The 22943-nt window shown below is 40.3% G+C and overlaps 1 protein-coding gene and 1 non-coding gene across 4 annotated transcripts; one reads left to right on the forward strand and one right to left on the reverse strand.

Annotated features, from left to right (window-relative positions):
- The first annotated feature begins 2016 nt into the window (after positions 1–2016).
- On the forward strand, positions 2017–2123 carry LOC127772412 (small nucleolar RNA R71). The gene has a single exon (XR_008017400.1). It is a non-coding gene; the product is annotated as a small nucleolar RNA R71 (small nucleolar RNA).
- A 6019-nt stretch (positions 2124–8142) lies between these two features.
- Positions 8143–17751, reverse strand: LOC127771395 (stress response protein NST1-like). 3 transcript variants are annotated; one of them, XR_008017129.1, is made up of 3 exons: positions 10928–14058; positions 10735–10831; positions 8143–9232 (listed from the first exon to the last, which is right to left on the reverse strand). XR_008017129.1 is itself a non-coding variant. In XM_052297298.1 (2 exons), the coding sequence occupies exons 1-2, from the start codon at positions 17528–17530 to the stop codon at positions 8354–8356; spliced, it is 1110 nt and encodes a 369-aa protein (XP_052153258.1). In that variant the 5' UTR covers positions 17531–17751; the 3' UTR covers positions 8153–8353. The 3 variants fall into 3 exon arrangements, 1 of the variants encoding a protein (XP_052153258.1); XR_008017128.1 differs by having other exon boundaries at positions 10735–14039; XM_052297298.1 differs by lacking the exons at positions 10735–10831; positions 10928–14058 and adding an exon at positions 17300–17751 and having other exon boundaries at positions 8153–9232.
- Positions 17752–22943: the final 5192 nt, after the last annotated feature.

The raw sequence follows: 22943 nt of genomic DNA on the forward strand, positions 1-22943 counted from the left end.
GGGATAGATCGGACGCCATGCCGAGACAGTATAAACCACTTCGGTCGAAGCATATGTTAATAATAGAACTATATATGTTCACAGCATAGCCGATCATATAGATCCAGCATGTATCGGCTAATACTCCGATACTACTCTATATTTAGATATTAAAACAAGTAAAATATATCAAGCAAAACCTAATATACTTACATGTAACGAGATCTTAATATAAAGGGCGGATTTAACATGTCAATCATGTATATGGAATAAAGGTAGTTAAATCAAGTAAGATCGGCTGAAACCCCAACACTACCCTAATCGGCAACTAGAAGGCAGGCTAGAGATTGATATTCTAAGCACGACTTAATAGATCAAACTCAACTGATGCAGCATTAAGTATGAAAAGAAAAACAATATCGAGACAATCAAGCCACTGGATGTTTCATAGAGTGGTAGATACCCTATATAATCTAAGTCAACGTTGCTTCTTAACCTAATCGGCTGCCTTCCAATGATAGATGTTAGCCGATTGACGGTTAAATAACAATATTGTCGGAGATTATATAGAATATATGATAACTCGACGAATTACGTAAACAAGATTAGAGTATCATACAGATGGAAGCACTAATCCCGAGAACGCAAGCCGCCATAACAAGTTTTACCTCTAGTTGAAGATCGAAATCGATACAGCTCAACCCGAAAGCAAGAACTCGTCGAAACAAAACGAAAGTAAAAGGGTGGCGATGCGCCGAGATTGTATTGAACGTATGTTCGCAATTACATAGGGCTCGGGGTCTATTTATACCCGAGAATTACAAGATATGTCCATACCGGACACGACTATTATCTCTAACAAACTCCAAGATACCATATGTCTTTGCGGCAGACTTTTGCCCACATTTATCTCTAAGGAAATTACATAAAATATCCTAATTAATAGATACAATTGCCTTTTCAGGACTCTATCCATGCGCGGCAATCATCTTGAAGCATATCAACTCAACCCGATGACGTACACCGAGTCGTATTGTCGGAATCGGCTGTATCGGTTAGCCCTGTCCGATTCGAACCCTATTGATCCTGACCATAGCCGATTTGGACTGCAGCCGATTCTTGCTCTGTTTTCGCAACGATCTTCGTCTTGGATTCCGCTTCGATCTGACCTTCATCTCCGATACTGAAGTTACCAAATTTGGTCGTTAACAGTTGCTAGATGAGGCTTCCCGGGTGTTGCTGTTCATTCCTACGCGATTAGGATATGGCGTATCCCGAGTGGACTTACCTCCCCGCGTCGTGATCGCCTTAACATTTTCAACGGAGGGTTCGGGTAGCCCTAGAATCCTCCTAGTTTCATTTGCAGGGACTAAAGCAGCTAACTGTGCCAGTTGAGTCTCAATTATTTTATTGAAGCTTAGCTGGCTTTGAAATGCAGAAGCGAATCATTCTAGCTTGACATTTATGTTTTCTAAGACCTTGTCGTTAACAGCCATCTTTTTCCTAAGTGCATCGGTATTTTTGGCTTGCGCAAAGATAAGATCTTTTAAGGAGGGATGGTTAGAGAAGTTACCGTTATTGCCTCATTGGAAATATGGGTAGAGCTGGTTCCACCCCTGGCCTCCCGCTGGACGGAACCCGTTGTTGTTATTGTTATTGCCCATGTATATTGCCTCCTCATGGGTTTCCGGGCAGTCGTTCCTAGAATGACCCATGTTACCGCAGACCTCGCATGTAACGTGTGAGTCCAAGGGCTTGATAGTACCTTGGGGCTTCTTCTCGTGGTTGTCCAGTCATGTCATGAGGAGGTCCAATTTTGAAGTGAGCATTTCCATCTCCTTGATGGTGTGCTTTCCTCGCTGATGGGACTAGAGTCGTTCTTCATTCCAACCCATGTTGGACACCATCTTTTCTATGAGCTCGATGGCTCCTCTGACCGTTTTAGAAAAGAAAGCTCCTCCTGCTTCCACATCCAGGTGATCGTGGGACGTAGGTGTCAGCCCATTATAGAAGCTCTGGAGTATCAGCCAACCGTCCATCCCATGATGAGGACAGGCGGCTACATACTCCTGGAGTTGTTCCCATGCTTCGGTGATCGACTCATCCCTCGTCTGCTAGAATCCAAAAATTCTCCCACGAAGGCCGTTGGTCTTGCTCATCGGGAAAAACTTCAACAAGAATGCTGTAGAGTATCTATCCCAAGTGTTGATAGTAGTACGGTTGGCATAAAACCACTTTTCTCCTTCCCCAAGAGGGGGAAGGGAAACAACCGGATCCTAACAGCGTCTGGGCTGACACCCTTTATGGTGTACGTGCTGCATATCTCCAGGAATTGCTGCAGGTGCGCGATGACATCTTCGTTAGGCTTGCCGCAAAACGGGCTAGCCTGCGCCATAGTAATGAGGCTCGACTTCAGATTGAAGTCCGTGTCTCCTAAGTTGACTTTTGGCCCAACGGGCACATTCTTAGCTGAGGGGGCAGCGAACTCGCGGAGTCTTTTCGGCCATTGTCTTGAAGCTCGATGACGCTGGGATGGCTGGCTTCTTTGTCGGGAGAGTTTTCTGCGGAGGAATGACTCGCGGCTTGATGCTCCAGAAGAAAACTTCTGGATCTTCTTTGAAATTTTCCAGCAAGTTGAAACCAGTCATGCACTACCCTGTTTTTACAACAAAAGTGAAAACATCCAAGGTTAGCCTGCAAAGGACAGTGACTATACAGAGGTAAATATAAACTATTAGTTTATAGTAATCTCTTTTATAAATCTTCCCCGGCAACAGCGCCAGAAATGCTTGTTGGTATTTCTTAACGACATTTCTAGAAATATAATTCCCAGCAATGACGCAGAAATATTCAAGGTATATTATGGTTACAGATCATATCCGCAAGTGCACGGATATACCACTGTAGCATTTCACCCGAGAGTATTCCATGGGTGTCGTATTTGTTTAATCCCGTGGGAAGATTATAATAAAGAGAACCAAGCTAATATTTATATGTTATTTGTAATAATCAAAGTGTTAATTCATTTCAAGGATAGAGTAACACAAAGCAGAAGCACTCAATATTCTCATACATAATAATTCTAGGCTAAGTGGAAAAGAATAAGAAAGAATTATTTCATATACTTCTAATATACATACATACAACTTTGGTCAATATTATCTACTATATAATTATATAGCCAATACCCCCCTTATGATGCCCTCCTGGTGTTTCGAGAGACCACCCCTTGTTGCCGAGTTCTTTACGACAACCTATCATGACCATCCAACCTGGGCTAAATACGGTGGATTACCCTCCCCAGGAAAGTATAACTTAGCACTATATACTAACGTGGAGGAATATCCGTACTGAGCGATCACCATCAGCGGCCCACCTCTACTATCCCACAACATATAACCCCAAATAATGATATTCAATAGCTTAAGCACCTCCCATATGCTACCAAATAATACTCTACTATCATCGTCATGACATAGAGCAATCAAATAAATGAAGTTTATACCCACACCATTGCATCTCCCGAGTAAGTTAGCCAGATAATTATATCTCGAATAATAAATCGTAAAGTCGGTACTCGAATGATCAGAATGAAGTAAAGTACCGTAAATATATTGAGAAGAGTAAGCTATAAATATTGCAAGTCTTACAAAAGAAGGAAAAGCTATTAGAGCCATACCCGAACTCTTCCGAAGACTCCGAGGACAGAAGACTCTATTCTATTTCTATTCCACTATACTCTATAGACTATACTAAACTTGAGAGAATATGAGAAGCTCCTTGCTTGAGTGTGTGTTGAAATGGAGGGAGTCAGAGCCTTTTATAGGCTGGTAATGACGGTTGGAAAGGTCGGTAATACCCTCCAACCGTCATTGGGAGTTAATCCCAGTCGTCCTACCAAACCCTACTTCCAACAGCGCCACGGCGGGTTCAGCCGAACCATGAGCTGGCCCAACTGGCCCAAAACTTGGTCGGTGGCCTCCTCTCCTGTTGCTCACTTCAGACTTGTGAGTTTTGGCCCAGTTTGGTCATGTCATTTCTGAGTTCTTGGCCCATCCTTCAATAAGTCTGATTCTTGACAGCGTCTGATTGATTGATGGTCTACTTCGTTGTTGATTCTCCATTTTGTATTGTATTCTCTGCAAGAGGTTCAAATCCTAGTGGTAGTGGAAAATAGTTTATTCTAACACAAATTTGCATTGCAAGCATAACTAGTTCTCCTTTATTTTAGTAATATTGACGGGCGAAACTGATCGATAATGACCATCAATAGTCCTCCTTTACTTTCCCGCAACATCTGATGAAGATCATCTGCACAGTCGTTATCTTCAACACTCACGTCCGCCTCGCCTGTTGTATTTTTCTGCAAATCCACCATATTGAGCCTAGTCAGGAATGTTCTCTTCTTCTACTTCATCTTCTTCCATTGCAACCCCTAGCTCTCCGTGCAAGGTCCAACAATTGTAGCTAGGCATGAATCCCTACTCATTACTCAAACAAGTGGGCATGAATAGTTCTTGATGTAAAATACTCCTTCTGGTTTCTACACTTTTTCCATCGACAACACATAAAACCCTTATACTTGTTAGCATTGGCCACTGTAGGTATTTCTTAATCTTACAGATAAAATCCGCAAGCGCACGGAATATACCGATGTAGCACTTCACCCGGGAGTATTCTCAGGTATCGATTTCCGCAGGGAACGTGTGTGCTAACTCCGGTTCGGGTTCATCCAAGGACACGAAGCTATGGATAGGCAAAGGATAGAGAGGTTTCACCGGTGAAGAACAATGTCTATGTAAAGCTTAACTTTAATCCTAGTAAGGTACTTCGGGCACTAGCCAGCTTGCTGCTCCCAAATATCGCTCTACTGCGCACCCGGACAGGGAGGACTTCAGTGTCTTAAGGACTGTCACCACCTCTACACCCACCTCACACCTACTATGGGATGCGGAGCAAACACCGGAAATTATCCACCTAGACACCGCACCTAAGCAGATTAATTACTTACTTTAATGTTAGGTACACACCAAAGTAAATCACTATATTTTAATTAGTTGGTTATAGTGAGCGATGATCCCGTACTTTGAATAGGAACTAACCAAGAAATAAATCTCACCGAGCAAAACTAAATTACTCAAAAGATAATTCTATTATGATCAGAGTAATTAATAGATCAGAAAGAAATAGGGAGATGATTACCGACAGCTCTAGAATTCCTCCGACTTCTTCTACTTTACTCTCTTCCTATTCTAGTACATGATATAGTACAATAGAGCCTCTTATAATTCATCTCAAACTTAGAGTGTGTGTTGGAGTGAGTGAAGTGATGTCCTTATATAGTGGTAGGTATGTCGGTTGTAAAATGCGAAATGTCACTTCTGCGCTCCAACCGTCATTCAGGAGCTCATCTGGACCGTTCACGCCAAACCCCAGATCAGACCACTGCAGGAGTGGTTCAGGCGAACCATGGGATCGGCCGAACCCATGGCTGGCCCATCAGGCCCAAGCCTTGGCCTGTTGCTCCTTCTCCCCCTCTACTGTCCATTTCTGCGAGTGGAAAGCCCATTTGAGTATGCTTCAGTATAGTTTCTGGCCCACTCCTTGTATGGACAGGATCTCTCCTTCGCTTAAGTCTATTTTCGGTCCAACTTTGACGGTTATCACCTGCATTCAAATATACACCAACACTCATGGAATATGTTAGAATTAAACTCTATCACTATGTTGGATGTGCTATTTCTTTTGATTTATGCAGGTACTGGCGGCATAAAATTGGCATTTAACAGCCGCCAACAAACCCCCCACACTTAGCTCTTTACTCGTCCCGAGTAAAGGTTAGAGCTAAAGTTCAGAATAAAATCCTCCAAGATATAATACAAGCACATAAATTATTCAAAACTAGTCTCGTACCAGTGAACTTCAGCGATGGCTATCTTACCATCATGGGTGATTGAAAAAAAGAACAGTCCTGAGTCTAGTCCTTCTCATACTCCATCTCTGACTTTTGGGGTTTTATAAATTTTCACAAACCAGCTTTTTCTCCTCATAATGACATACCCTCAATCACTCAAATATTTTGTACTGTTTGTGGATCCTCATTAAGGCATATGCTGCCGAAAATTTTCCCTAATCTAAAGGCTATATATGTGGAGTTTGGTAGGGATAATTCGGGACATACCTGCATCATATATGTTACAAAACCAAATACATGGAGTCAAGAAGATAATCGATCATACTCTCGAATCAAGGATTGCATAATTTTGGGTGGAAAGTGTATGATATAAGTGGAAAATAAAGAAAATGGTTCTCCTTTGTCTATACCTTCTTCTCCAATTTCTCCTTCATAATTGTAGAGGGGGCATGACCATCTTCTCTTTTTTTTTCTTCTTTTTTTTTCTTTTTTCTTTTTTTATTTTTTTCATGTTGCTCCATATTTTGGAAGAGCAATATTTTTTTTCATAGCCATGCCTTTCCCTCCCTTTCTTCTTTTTCAAGAATTTTTCTTAGGAGAAGAAGGCATAAATTGAATGGAGAATTTATTCATCAATTTTTTTTCATGGTGGTGGAAATGGATGAAATGATGCTAACTTCCAAAGTAGAAGCTTAACATAATGGTTGTGCAACCTTGATTGAGAGAGCATGAGAGACATCTAACACGAGTCACAATAATATGGTAAAGCTCAATACAATAACAGGCAGTCATACACATGTATAAGGTTCTTCATTGATAAATTGTGTATGGCCTTTGTAGGTAATAAAGTCATATGAGAGTGAGCTTTCAAATGAATTTTTGATTTTTAAAACAAATACCCAATTGTCATGAGATAGAGCACAAGAATTCCCTTCATCTTAACTATATCTCATATATCAATCACCTGGATGTATAAGGTTCCCTAACATGGATAGTTGTTCACAAGCAAGTCTAGTCAAGAATAAAATGTGTACAAGATTAATCATAGAAAAATTTCCTTTGTTCTATGACTCTATTGACTCATCATGACCATAGAAAGGAAAAACCAAGCTTCAGTAATTCCCTGGAAACATCCATTTATCCATTAAGATGGATAAACTAGGCCCTCTTAGCAGACTTGCTTTTAGCATATTAACATCAGTGCGTTGATTTCTTTTCAACAAAGCATCACAATTCTCCATTGCTTGATTGTGCAAACTACCAACTCTATCTACATGCTATCTACATGCTCTCTTAGCCTATCATTTCTATCCTAACAAATGCTTTGTACCATTCCTCTTCTCTATTCCGCCCCCTAAACAAGAAGCAAAAGAAACAATATGCACTATCATTGGACTTGCTGTACTCAAGCCAACTACCAAACTCATCAAACCAGTTTGAATTTTTCTATCTTTATAACTGATACGGGAAATGCATGATCACGAGGTTGGCAAGGCCTATTCTCTAAGTACTTTCTTCTTACTTAAGCCTAAATCACATTTGACCGTCTCTTCCCAATTGGCATCACCTAGTCGAAGGGATGAATTTCCACATTATTGGTATAATCCAGTGCTTTTCTTTTGAGATATTTCTCTATAGAAATCTATTGTAGACGAAATAAAAAATTTTGAGCTTTATACTGGTGCAACAAAACTACAAATTAAATATGAGAGTTGAGAGAAAGCGCTTACTTGCTCGAATTGTTGGCTAATGGCTGTGACAGCTGTGTATTTTGATAGAAGCACTTGCTGCCGTCCTACTCCCCTCCTTTGACTGCAAGCAACAAAAACTAACCTAATCATTGGTAGACTAGAGTAAAATTGAAAGAGGGGAGCAACAGGGGTGAAACCGCGCAAGACTTACCAATTGGATTTGAAGGCAGTGGACTGCGGATGGGGTGGGGAATGGCGAACGGTGGCTGACATCGTGCACGGCAGGGGCAGGCGATACCGATGCAGGCGGCCGGCGTTGGGCATGGCAAGGGCATACCGCAGGCATCCAGAGCTCCAGGTAATACGGGTGGGCAGAGTCTGGCACAGGCAGACCAAGATGGCGAGAGACAGAGGCACGCTTCCTGGTCACGCCCGCGTTGAACGATAAAAACACGTGCAACTCATCTCCCTCCTCTCAGCTGGGCCTTCTCCAACTGATACAGAAGCTACACGCCTTGTAGTTTTGGGCCTATATGTGGTGGAGATACGAGGGTGATAAGCTATTTCGAAATTTGGACCGGGTTCCTAAGCTCCACCCCTGACTCCACAATATCCTAGGTCCAAACTCAATTCATGCACTTTGGATATAAAAGAAGATAAATTCAGCATATCAATATTGTTTACACACCCAAATTTGTTTTTTTTTCTCAATACATAGGTCGTATTATTTAAAATTATTTCTTATTTGACTGATAGATAACTGTCCTACTTAATCCCAAAAATGCGCCGGATGAATCCTTTCTTTTTTTATCTTGTTTTTCATCTGTTCCTCAGTATTCTTCAGTATTTTTTCAAGCTCGAGTCTTCGCGATTGTTCCCTCTGCCCCTCCAGCTTCTTTAACTGCCTTGCGACTTGTTGTTGCTGCTCTTTGAGCTTCCTTATCATCTCAGGTTCATTCAGCAAGTCCAGCTGTTCTCGTTCTATCAGCGCTCGTTTCTGCTTCATGTCTTCCTCGTACCTTTTTGTTTCCAAAATCTGGTCCTCCAAATGTCTAAATTCTTGCAGCATTTTCTGCATTAATTGCTGCATCGTTTGTTCTCGCCGTTCGAGTTGTTCTAAGTCCTCTTCCGTGCTCCGCAGGGTCTCGTTTTCTGCCTGGTGCTGGCGCTTGTACACTAGCTCCCGTAAGCGTTCTTTTTTCTGGTCTACCTGCTTCTGTAGGTCATGTACTTTCTGTTTCGTCTCCTCTTGTCCCTCCTCTGCATTCATCTCGACGTGGTCGCGTTCCACTTGTTCGTTCCTCAGCTTCTCCATTTCCCGGAGCTGCAGGCGAATCGGCGCCATCCGGTAAGCGATAATGCCCCGCTGGCGCAGGGTGTCGAAGAACCTGTCAGGATTCCACACGGCGATGTAGACGCTGATGGCGTCGATGTAGTTGTAGTTGCCGCCCCGGCCGCTGAAGCCGACAATGGACCCCGCTTTCTCCATGGGCACCTCGAACTGCCGCCATTGCTCCTTGTCCAAAGTGTTCGCGCCGTACGGTCCCAATGTCCTGTCACGGTTGGTCCTGAACTCCAGCCTCCGGATGAGCTTGCTGTCATGGTAGCCGCTGATGTGCGTTAACACCTCACCGGGGAAGTCCAGCTCCTGCGTGCAATCGACATATCAAACACAACGGTGATCACTCGTGATAACAGCCAATCAATACTCCTTTTGAAAAGCTAATAGTGGTGGTAGTGAACAGTGCTGGAAATTTCGGTCCCCTCCGATACGATATTACTTTAGCCGAAATTTTAATTTTTTCACGAATTTTGGTAATATTTGTTCCAATTCAACTAAATTTTGTTTAAAATTTCGAAAATTTCGGGCCGAAATTTCTGAAATTTCAGAATCTCGGTGACCTCCGATCAAAAGAGGTTAACCGATAGAGTGAACCCTGATAGTGAATGGTGAATCTGGCACCATCCGCCACCAAATTCTCACCATTCTGAAAAGAGAAAAAGATTGTGGGAAAGGGGAAGGGGGTGTGGAGGCCCACATGTCAGTATAAATATATGTAGAAATTAAGAACTACTGTTATTTTTTTAATTAAAATCCTGTTGCAGCTTACAAACAATATGCTATAACCATATATATATTATACTCCCTTCGTACCATAATATAAGTAATTTTGAAGGGATGTGACACTTCCAGGACCACGAATCTGATTAGAGAGTATCCCTCTCTCATATTACAGGACGGAGGGACCCGTTGGTTGCTTTCTTTTCGTTTATTGCGGGGAGCGTTGGTCCGATCGCTCTGAATGCGTCTGTCATTTCCGAGACTCAACCAATATGGTAGCGCATGCATGCCCGTTTTTTTTCTCGTCAAATAATAAATCAGCCATCCCAAAGAACAGATTTGATTTAAATGCTAAAATATTTACTATAAGGCACTCTAGTTTTATGGATTTTGTTATAGGACAATCTAGTAGTATTATAATTATTTGACAAAAGACACTGCCCACTGTTGTGATATGTCATCTTCCAAACGCAGACATAAATGTTTGCAAAGTACGATATTACCTTTGTCCACCTTTTGGGTAACTCAAATTTGAACGAGTTTTAGGTAATTGTAAGCATTTTGCAAAATTTAAAAGTGACCCAAATTATGGAAATCAAAATTATTATATTAAAGGTTGTTTAAATTCGAACAACATTATTTTAATTTTTTATTTTTTTGAAAAACATGAATGTGTTTGCTTTACGTAATGTCGGACCAGTTTTCAAGATTGCAAAACATCTTTAATTCAAAACATGTTCAAATTTAAATTTTGGACCAATTCTATCTCTCTTTTGGAAGGGGGATTTTTTATCTCTCCTTGACCGTTGCTTTATAAAATTTTGTAAAGTATTATCGGCAGTGAGTGTTTCCCTATAAAGAACCATAAAGCGCAGTAGAGAACATGCCACATGTACATTTAGAATATCCTGGATTAGTTTTTGCTAATTCTTTACACCTATATATGCAATCCATCTGTACCTATACCAATTCAATCTCATACTGATCTTGAAAAGAAAAATCTAACAATTCAACAATCCATGTTACAACTAAGGGAATGAACAATGCACCTACGTATTCAGTCGAAAAAAAAAAAACAATGCACCTACTTAGCGGAATGGTCTCAAGTCACCACGTAGGCAGGCTGCTTTTTCTGGAGGTGAGAGAGCATGGGGAAAAGGGTTTTCATCAGGCTCCTTGTAACTTCTGTTGTGTACACTGTTCCCTTGTCACAAAAAGAACAAAGAAAGGCTTGGAGTCATAAAAAAAACATGTGAAAAGGCTAGGGTACGCATCGGGTACCATGTCACTTGCCACGCATTGTCGCCCTCTGCCACCATCTTCTCCGCCACCATCGGGGAGATGATGATACCGTCATAGCTAGGATAGATCTGCAGCCGAGGTCACCACCACAGGCAGAAAAAAAGCCGGCTGAACAACATGGAGATCGGATGCAGTAACCAGGCCTGGATGATAGAGGAGTGGGGAGGCACGGAGCTCATTCGTTGAATAGTGGAGGTATGGCAGCAGAGGTGGACAAAGAGAGAGGAGCTTCAGGCTGCTTTCGATCTCACCTGGCCCAGACTGATGCAAAAACTGCTCCGGTATCACCACTGTGGCGTCGCCCCTAAACTCTTATATATATCCGCCGCTAGCTGCTATACTCGTATATCCACGTCACCAAAGTTGGGCAGCTATAGGACAGCGTAAGTGAATAAGATTTCTTGAGTACACTAATAATCTCGAGTTGCGTTGTGTGGGCTCAGGGAGCCGCTGTCACCATGTAGTGGTGGTGCCAAAATTTGCTGAGCTAGTATAATCTACAAGAATGTCTTTTGTGTTTTATTTTCTAAAAAAAATTTAACGGATATTTGGGCTTGGTAGTAGGTCTAGGGCCCTTGCTGCCCTACTCCTATATCCACCTTGTCGCCATGTCCCCAGCATTCGGTGCGCTCACCGCTGGGGTTAGGGTGCATTCCTGTCACCGTCACCACTTAGCTCACTGACTAGATCTTGCGGGGCTTGGCATCCTCAACCTGCCCATTCAGCGAGAGGCACTACCCTGCCATCGATGCTTCCTTACCTCCTCCTGACTTGCACTCGGCTGTCTGTCGCAGTGAGGTAGCACGCACGCCTCACCGATGTACTACCTCCGTCCCAAAATACTTGTCGGTTTAAATTCTTGTTTGTAACGTTTGATCATTCGTCTTATTAAAAAGATTATGGAATTACATTTATTTTGTTTGTGACTTGCTTCATTATCAAAAGTATTTTAAGTATGATTTATCCTTTTTTATATTTGTACTAATTTTTTAAATAAAACGAATGGTCCAACGTTGGACATCTATTATGGAGCAGAGGTAGTACTCCCTCCGTCCCTTAATATAAGGGATTTTGACTTTTTCCATGCATTGTTTGACCATTTGTCTTATTCAGGCCGATGTCCTATATGAGTCAAGTCCATCTCTCTCTTTCGCCTTATCTCTCTCTCTCTCGCCTTCTCTCGCCTCCTCTCTTGCTTCTAGTCTCTCTCTCATCTCTCTTGCGCAGCGGCGGTCGGGTGGCGTCCCGGCAGAGGCACAGTCAGCGGCGGGTGATATGGGCGGCGGCGGCGCCCTCCCCTCCACCGGATCCGGCTGGAGGGGAGGCGGCGAGTGGCGGCGGTGCCCTCCCATCCACCGAATCCGACGGGAGGGGAGGTGGCAGGCGGCGGTGGCGCCTTCCCCTCCGCCGGATCTGGCGGGAGGGGAGGCAGTGGGTGGCGGCACAAGAGGGGCCCACCGGCGGCTAGCTCCTCTTCCCCCCTCATTTCTTTGTAATTTTTTATTAGATGTTTTGATCGATTTTGGTGACGTTTTGTGAATGATTATCTGTGATGTCTATCGATTTTGGTGACGATTTGTGGATGATTTGGGGATTTGGGGATTGGGGAATTGCAATTTGATTTGGGCTCATGGCTACGGTGCTCAGTGAGTTCGGGTCGATTCGAGCCGGCTCTCTTTTTTTTTTTGGCTCGAGCAAAAGCTAAAGGTACCGGTTCTATAACTGTCATAGGTGCCGGTTACTATTATTGGTGCCGACCAATAGGTGCCAGTTGGAAAACCGGCACTTATAGCCGGTTCCCTACCGGCACCAATGACCCTTTTTGTAGTAGTGCTACTTGATGAAAAAATTTCGAATGTCAAGATACTTTTCGAAGAACCGAAAATTTCTGTATTATATGGGAACCTGAACAAATTTGAATAAAACAAGCATCCATACCAAACCGAGCTGAAGCAGGTGAGGCGAGGCCCCGGCCCTTATCCACTTTCCTGCCCCGGTCCGCCTTATCCTTATCCTTATCCTCACTCCGGCGTCCAACTCCTCACTCCACCATCCGCCTCCTCCTCTCTCAGTCTCAGTCTGACTCCTCCTGTCTCTATCCTTCTCAGCCACCATCCGGGGCCGCCCCTCACCACTCTCTTCCCGACCCATTCCTTCGCTGCCTCCTCCACCCTCCCCCAGTCCTTGCCCCCTTCTGCTCACCTCCTCCTTATCGCCATCGTCCTTGCCATGATGACCAGCCCTCTCCCTCTTTGGCGAAGGGCGCGGCGAGACGACAAGCCCTCTCCCCATCCCTATCCTCTCCCCTCCACTTCTCCTTCTTGGCCGCCGGAGTGGAGGTGGGGGGACTGCCGGAGGATCCACCACGGAGGTGGGTAGGACAAGGAATCCTCCACACGGCGGCGGTGGCCAAGGATGCCAGCGGTAGTGGCCATGGTGGTGGCCAAGGGAGGCAGCGGTGGCGACAGCGCTACTTGTGAATTTTGTGATGTACTACTTGTGTTGCAACTGCATTGAGTCAAATTTGCCAGTGCTACTTGTGAATTTTGTGATGTGTTGTTAAACTGTTGCATTCGATTTGATTTGATATGTTGTCAATTGGAGTGTTAGATCGATGTTGCCAGGAAGATGCTTGATGCATCGAGCCAGTTTTTTGTATTTGAATCCACAAAACATCAATGGTGCCGGTTGTGGGGTAAGAACCGACACCTATAATTTGTATAGGTGCCGGTTCTAAAACCGGTAGCTATGCGATTGGGTATTAGTGCCACCAAATTGGTACTAGCTGGGAAACCAGTATCTGTGGCCGGTTCCCTACCAATAGCAATAGCCAGTTGTGCAGTAGTGAGTTCAGTCCATGTAGCTGGACATTTTAAGAACTTTTCCTATTTCAACAACTGGTCTTAATTAAACTAGGTGATTCCCCGCGCTTTGGTGCGGGAATTACTAAGCAATATTCAATTTATTTTTTCGACAATCGAGTTAGCAGTAGAAATTAAAAAATGAAACGTGAGGGTTTATTAGTACTTATCTTGAAACAAACAAATTATACACACGCTTTAATATGGAAAATATTAATAAGTATATGTTAAATATTTAAAAAATAATAGATAAATTTGTTAAAATATTAGAAATGGAGTGATCATTAGATATGCTTGCATATTGATTTACAGAATTAAATACATTATAGATGTTGCATGTTTGTATGAGATTAAATATATAATTATTGCTAGTGAATGATTATATGGTATGTTTGTATGTTGAGCTATAGATTTTGCGGGTAACTTCATAGAAGGTATAGATATGATGGTTCTTCAAAGGTGCCGGGTTTTCCACTAAGAGTTGTCGTAGAATATATGCTTAGTTTTTGATAAAGCTATATAGGCCTTGTTTAGATCCAAAAAATTTTGACCAAAAACGTCACATCAAATGTTTGGACATATGCATAAGACATTAAATGTGGAAAAAAACCCAATTGCACAGTTTGCATGTAAATTGCGAGATGAACCTTTTGAGCCTAATTATGCCATGATTTGACAATGTGATGCTATAGTAAACATTTGTTAATGACGAATTAATTAGGCTTAATAAATTCGTCTCGTAGTTTACAGGCCGAATCTGTAATTTGTTTTGTTATTAGTTTGTGTTTATTACTTCAATTGTGTGTGCGTATACTTCAAAAACTTTACACCCAAAGAACTAAACACACCCATAGTGCGAATATGTGGAGCTAAAAGAAATAATAATATATCCGACGAATCTCAGGTCTAGCCGCACTGACCAACCTGCCCTGTTTCTATCTTTATGGTTGCTTAATACGGATCGGAGTATTTGCTTGGTAAAATTATTGTAATACCGTTTGTCAGGCCTTATATCTGATCATCTCCGGTCCTTACAAGCTACAAACCGGTGGGCAATTGGGCCTGAACAATGCTTTGGGAGGGCCTTATATCTGTATGCCCGTGGCCGCTAGGCTAGTAGCTGGCTTATTCTACTTTGGGATGGCATTTCCCATCGATATGCTAGAAATATTTTGTTCGAAATGTTCGGCTGCAGTTTCTCAGCTGTTGCACAAGTTTAGCTTTTACGCTACCTGGATTTTATTAGTTGCAGAAGTGTTTTTTTGGCAGCAAGTGTATTTTAGTTTGTTGCTAAAGATTATTAATTTTCAGCAAATTAAGATTCTTCATTTTTTATGATTACAGATATTTGCATTGCATCAACTATTTTAATATGTTGCCGAAAACATATTTTGTTTCAACATGGATTTTTATTTGTTTCTTAAATAGGGATTTTCAAAAAAAAAATTCACTTTTCGTTTGCACAAGAGCATTCTAGCTATACAACACTCAACAGTTTTTTTATGGGAAACTTTGAAATTTAACTATTGTAGAGTAATTTCCTCCACCTACGTGCGCGGTGTTGATTTTTTTTCTCGCCCTCTGCATGAATCTCCACACTGATAAAACGGTCCACAAATTTAATGTTTTTTTCTACTCAAAAACTGTCGGCAGATATATAGCCCTCAATAGTGTTTTGGTTAAATAACCTTTTCAATTTTTAAAAGTGAATGTGGTCTGACTCTTGTGATTCTCTTTTTTTTTGGGTAAGATGTCTTACTTTGCATCAGATGCAAAATCAGTTGATGCCTCAATGATGAAGGGGCAAACATGTGATATGTCCGTGTCTACGTAGAATTATATTCCAGTCGAATATGGTTCTTCAAACTGATGCCTAGTTGTGTGAAATCTTTCATAGAAGCCATTGCTTTAATTCTAAGAGGATACAAAGTTATAAATTACCGCTTTCATCACAGTAAAATAGAAAATTCATACAGTAATCAAAGAGGAAAATAGCCGTGTCCAACCTATGTTTTATACTTTCATCTATGACTCATATTTAACATCAATAATAAGAAAGCAAGGGAATATACGAATTACAAATAAATCAGTTAGACCAACTATGACATGTGGATCTGACGAAGGGATTATAAACGGAGAGTTAAAAAATATATATGTATATACTTAATAGATTATTTTTCCTACACCTAGAGGAAGCACGCGTGCTGATAATGTGTTAAGAGTCACAAGTGCATGCACGAAAATTTTAGTTTACTAGGTGATTCCCCGCGCTTTGCTGCGGGAATTACTAAGTAATTCTCAATTTTTTTATAATTAAGTTAGGAGTAAAAAAAATAAAACATCAGGGTTTATTAGTCAAATGATACCCGTGTTTTAATGTGAAACATATCGATAAGTATATATTAAATATTGTAAAAGTGATAGATAGATTTATTAAAATATTGTGCAAATGATATGAGGGGTGATGATTGGATATACTTTTGCATTTTGATTTATAGAATTAAATAAATTATAGATCATGTTGTATGCTTACATGAGATTAAATATGTAATTATTGCTAGTGGGTGATGATGTGACATGGTTGCATGTTGAGCTTTAGAATTAGTAGGCATTAACCTTATAGAAAAGCATAGATTTGGTTAACTCCGCTGAATTTAATTACTCACATAAGTATATGCTTTTAGGAATTTAATTAGTCAGACCAGTGATTCGCCGTTAAGCGTGTGTTAGGAAGGTACTAATCAGTGTATGTATGGTGTTATATACAACTTGAATTTGTAAATCAATCAAATTTATTTTGGTGTGTTCTAGTACTTCTAGTACATTACATTCAGAAAGGTCAAACTATTTTTACACTTAATATGCATTTATTTATTATGATGTCCAGTAAAATTTCATGGTCAGACTAGCTATAAGATTCAGCGAGAATATGTGTGTGTCACAGTTTGGAAGTTATAATACTGTGTTTATAGTTTATACATCATAAATAAAAACTAAAATCATCTGTACAAATCCTGGATAATTATTAATATATAAAAGGTAAAATTATATAACATATGAAAAACTGCAATCTTGTGGAAGCGCACGGTTAATGACTACTTACTTTAAGGACACAACTACGAACAGGTGCCCGGGCAGGCGACAAAATTCTGGTTGGCTTAATGTTGCAGTTTACCGTCAGTGAAACATAAAGTATTACATAGTGAAACAAAACAATTATAGAGAATAAAATATTTAAAAGATTTTTAAAGCATAGTAAAATGCTTGCTGAAACATTTTGCTTTATCTAAATAAATCTTGTCAGTAGTTGTTGTAAATATTTTATTAGAAAGAATACAACTGGTAATCAGATGAAGATCAGATAAGTAATTTACTAGAAAAGTTAATAAAAGTATCACCTCATGCACTGGGATAAAGGAGAGAGTGGCAGGCAGAAAGAAATGCAAGGGGCACTGCAGAACATGCTCTCTCTCTATATATGCATACTTACCACATTTGTTCCAAAGTCTTCCACCCCATGCAGTTTACCCTTCACACGTCTTCCATTATAGTCATACACAAATAACATCGAGCTGACACACCAGTTCGAAGACCCTATGCTCATGCTGCGGATACCCGTGTAGCCACCACCACTAGTGTCGTCATAGCCTCCTTCATCCCACGCACGTCCTCCAGTGCCACCCCATGGACCAACCTTCACACGAGTAAGCGTCAAGGCCATCGATCTACTTATGAGGTGTCCCAAATATGTGTTGTGTTATTTCCTCGTTGGTATTGCCTGCAGGGTAGTCCATATATAAGCGGTGGCACGAAGAATGCCTAGATTTCTTGAACTTAATGTTCCATGCTATAACATGTGCTTAGATACTCTACACTTTATTTGCAACCATGGAGAATCCCCGTGAGCCACACCAACTGATGGGTATTCTCAATCCGACAAACTACGCCGATTTTCAAACCTAAGGGCTCCTATGGGAGCTAGGAAAAGAGAACCCTTGGAAAACTTCCACTAAGTGGATTTTTGGGTGACCCCTCTATTTCGTCCTTTGGGAAGAATTCACATAGAAGAAAATATACAGTTCCCCTTCGACCATTTGGATAACTAGAGGAAAATACCCAGGGCAAAATAAAAAATGAAAAAACATGAAAAAAGTCATGGAAATTTATAGAAATTCCAGGAAAAATAGACAAAAAAGAAAATCCATATAAGTAGGAAATAACCTACAGAAATTCCAGGAAAAAAATATAAAAACAGAAAAAAATCAACAAAAAATACAGAGAAACAGAGATGAGTTTACGTGGAAGTATGTGCATTGGGTGTTTTAGTATGTGCATTGCACTTCTTTGGCAAGCCAATATTCCCATCTAGTATGTCTGGGTTGGTTTGTTAGCTGTTTTTGAATTGTTGACTACCATACTTTCTTATGCTAGCTAATTATTATCTACCATGCCTAGACGCAAGCAGTGTTGCGAATATAGGAGATGTCCTCGAAATTGCTTGAGAGTCCTAACTACTTTATATGTATGTTTTGTGTGTTCTTTTCCTTCTTACGATTTCTCAAGCTCTACAGTGGGCGAATTCGAGGGCGAATTCGATTGAAGGGGGAGGAATGTAATACCCCGTATATTAAAAGATATTAGAAAACTGCGCGGCTTTGCCGCATCCTTGCAGAGATTGGCCCCAATAGATACCAAACAGAAGGAAAATGTCATATGGTGTACTAAATTGTAAGACCATAACATAACTCGGCAGAACTTTTAGTTTGTGATTCAAAGATATCGAATAGAATAATACTCCCTCCATTTCAAAATGCGTAACACCGTCGACTTTTCGCATAACATTTGACTATTCGTCTTATTCAAAATAATTATATGAATATCATTTATTTTGTTGTGCGTTCGCGAAAATCATTTATTTTGTTGTGACTTGTTTTATTATCAAATAAAATATAATATTAACTTATAATTTTTTATATTTATATTAAATTTTTAAATAAGACAAATGGTCAAACGTTATGCGAATAGTTAATGACATTGTACATTTTGAAAAGAAGGTAGTATTATTTTCATATGAGAATACGAGATACCTTGCAGGCCATTTCTTCTGGTACTATGCCTTCAACGTGGGCTCGCCTGAAGTTGGATTCTTGCTTTCCAAATTTCAAAAGTATAATTTCTGCAGCAATGACCTGAAAATGAGCTTTTGGAGAGCTGTATGGGGTAACATAAGCTTACCAAGCAAAGTCCGTTGCAATCTTGTTGATCAAAGCGTTTGTATGCCAGATTTGCTATGGGGTCTTGATGCTTCAATGTAAGGAAAATCGCTTATGTAGGTACATAAACCACAATTTTGAAACCGCATGATGTAACTGCATAATCTACATTTTCTCAGATCGTATAGTAACTAGGGTTGGTAACGGGGTGGGTCGAGGTCGTGTTGGGGTGGAACGGCCCTGGCCCACGACTTCATTCCCCACCCCGCTCTCTCGTTCGGGGTAGAAGTTTCCCCACCCCCCTCCGTCCCCGGCCCAAATGGGTCCCCGTACCCCGACCGGGTGGCTAGTAAATTAAATAATAAATTAAATATAGCTAGAAAAAAAATAGATAAGGTTACAATTAGGTGGCTAATAATTAATAATAGGAAGTCAAGAACATTTGACAATTGCATATTGCTGCTATTGAGGGGCGGCGGATGGAGTTTATGTGTGGAGTGATTTGGGTTCCTTGACTGCTTCTTTCACATTTGTTACTCTCTCTCTATTCACTTTCGATTGATAAATTTAGGCCAAAAAACTATTCAAATATTGATGAACATATTCCTTTTAACCACCTCATTACTATCTTTAGGGCTGTTCAGATTGTAGCCAAAATAAACCTTACTAAATTTTGGCAATGCCAAAATTTTAGCAGGATTTCTTATGTATTTACTAAAGCTTGACAAGAAACTAAATGGACACACATATTTGGCAACTCTAAAAAAATGGTATAGTTTGAAATGGCATCAATATGAACAAGCCCTTTGTTTGCATGCGAACGCCTCTTTGTTTTTCTTTCACACATGCAATGGTAAACTGCGGGAATGGATGTAGGGATTAAATGCGGGTGTAGATTAACGAAGTGATGTTGCGACTGAACTAATGTGGAGTTGGCTTATTTCGTTTGTTAAGTTTTCCAACTCACCTCCCTCGTTTTCCGCGTGAACGTTTTTCAATTTGATAAACACTGCATTTTTTGGGAAAAAAAAGTTCTAGTGGAAGTTGCTTTTAAAAAAAATCATATAATCTATTTTTCTAAAAAAAAACTCCCTCCGTCCCAAAATATAAACATTTTTGGATTACAACACAGTCTTCGATATTCTACTTTGACCAATAATATCTATAAAAGTAAGGTGTTTTAAATAAAAAGAGTTGTATATTATGATAATTTATTTAATGATAAATCTAATAACATCAATTTACATGATTGGTTTTGTTTTTTTTTTTGCTATTAATAGTCAAAGTTAAAAATGATTGACTTGGCACTATTCTAAAAATACTTATATTTTAAAATGAAGGGAGTAGCTAATATTTAATTAATTATATGCTAATGAATTGCTTAGTTTTGCATGCGCTAGAGATTAGTTTCCAATATCACCATTCGAACACAGCCTTAATAAAGTTTGGCACTCTTGGTATTGCTGTCTAAAGCAAATATGACAATAAAAATTAATAGATGAAGTATTAAATAGTAGCCTCAATTATGTGAATATTGAAGGGGCAGCTCTTTGCCTTCTCCATGTGTGGAGTGATCTGGAAAGTTCATACGGCCTTTTGGAAATGTTGCTCATGCTCCATCCTCTCTACCACGTGGCAAATTTTTAGACGATGTACGCTTGATTTTTAGGATGCCACGTGGACCAATCAAGTGCCAGGGATGGTACCCTGAAATCGGTTAGTAAGATTTTGGTTTTTTTAGTTTGGGTTGACTTGTTAAAATAAAGATGTTGACAAAAATAAATAAAAGAAAAATATCTTTAGAAGTGGGCCAACATGAGAAGGCCCATAAACCCAGCCCATTAGTTCTCCCCTAAAACCTAGAGAGAGGGGAACCAAATCCCACCTCCCCTCATAGTGCCGCCACCCCTCTCCCTGGCCGGCGCCTCCTTCCTCCCCTCCTCCTGTGTTCGCATCTCTCGCCTCTACAGCAAATTGCTCTCCCTAGATCTCCACCTTCATAGCTTGGATCAATAAGCGAAGTAGAAAAACGGAACGAGGAGGAGGAGAGGAGTAGAAGGAGGGGTTAGACCGGAGTCTCCCCTATTGTCTCCTCACAAGTTCTCTAAAGAAACCCTAGGTGAGGCTTATCCCCTTGTTGTATCAGTTGTTCTAGCATATGGCTTTAGTGCTTTAATTCGTGGTTAGGGAAGGCAAGAGAAGGAGTTTGGGTAGTTGTGGTTCGGTTTGTTGCAGTTCTACATGTTTTGGGGCTCTAAATATTATTTTCTGCAAAAGTGTATAACTAGGGAGTTGTAGATAATGTTTGGATCTATCTTCTGACCAAAGGGCGCGATTTTATCTCAAGTGGTTTAGGAGATATATTTTTTTTAGTATGACCGTTGTTTTTTGTCATAATCTGGATAGTAGTAGATTGAACTATTTTTGGAGGGGTTGAACAGTGGAATCAGCCAGGCCACCTATGGACAAAGTTGTAGAGGTTTTTATTAGCTTTCCATATTGGTAAAGTACACCCTGATTGGGCGAGTAGAACTCCAGTTATGATTGTTTTAGTGTGGACAGTCTGAAATTCTGGACAGATTCTGAAGTCCAAGCGGCAGTCTTGTGTATAGTCCAAGCGGCGTTCCTTGTTATTGAGGTTTGATGGGATGGGGCAGTAGGTTCACGTTTTTCATTATTTTATACTCATGTTTGAATGTATTTGTTGAGGTTTTGTTTGTGATTAGGTGGTGGTCCATCACATCGTGCATGATACCAATCCTTCATTGGAGGCAAGTGCATGACGAACTAATTGTGTGATTCATGGATTGTTTACTCTATCTATTTATTTCTGATATATTTCTATGTGATAAGTAACCGCTTATGTTCATATTATTGTTCACACCATTTAGATTTCAAGTTGATCTTATGTGTACAATGCTATTTTTGTTCTAATATTCCGGATTCTGGTTCTGCTTAAATAATTCAAGTTCCCTGCTTGCTATGGACATGCAATATGGTTTCAATTTGGTTCTTTGATTCCGATTTCAATTATTCAAGTACCATGCGTAGTCATGGGAGTGCAATTTGGTTCTTTATTCAAGTTCCTGTGGGTAAGCGTTGATCGCGCTTACTCGGCTTTGCCGACAAATGCTAGGATGTATTCACTATTGTCCTGGATGGAAACTACTAATTCAATTCATGCCTGCCCGGGATGGGAACTACTATCTTCTTTAACTTGGAGTTTGGAAATGTGTTTCCTATAAAAGAAAGCCTTCTGTTCATGCTTTATTGTCAATGATGTGTATATGTGTTTTCTAGTTTCATATTGTACTTGCTGAGTATTTTTATACTCACTCTGTTCATGCTTTATTTGGTTTTAGGTACGCATTGAGACCGACATGCATGGGCGGGAAGTAGCACCCTTATATACACATTTATCTGCACACTATCAAACTATATTGCCTGGGTGCATAATGATACTTAAACTATATTATGGTTCGGTCTTGTAATAATCTTTTAGATTTCTAATAGTTTTCTCCCCTTAGATTATAAGGATGGATCGTATTGTGGGAATGATAGTGTTATTAGTTTAACTTATAATTACCTGTCGTGGATGTCCGTATTTACAGGGGAGACTCTGCCGAAATTTCTAAAAATTTTGGAAGTTAGTGGTTTGAGTGTTTTTTGGTGTGGCACTCTAGGTACGTGGTTACATTGGGTGTTACAGTTAATACCTAAACATTTAAAAAAGTTTCATACTCATTTGAATTGGGTATATACTCAATTTCAACAATAGTAACCGGGCATCATGGAGCACCAAACAAATTTACCATATATATAATATATACATATACATATATACACATATATATGTATATGTGTATATATGTACATATACATATATACACATATATATATATATGTATATATATGTACATA

Source organism: Oryza glaberrima, chromosome 4 (assembly GCF_000147395.1).
Source record: "Oryza glaberrima chromosome 4, OglaRS2, whole genome shotgun sequence".
Lineage (NCBI taxonomy): Eukaryota > Viridiplantae > Streptophyta > Magnoliopsida > Poales > Poaceae > Oryza > Oryza glaberrima.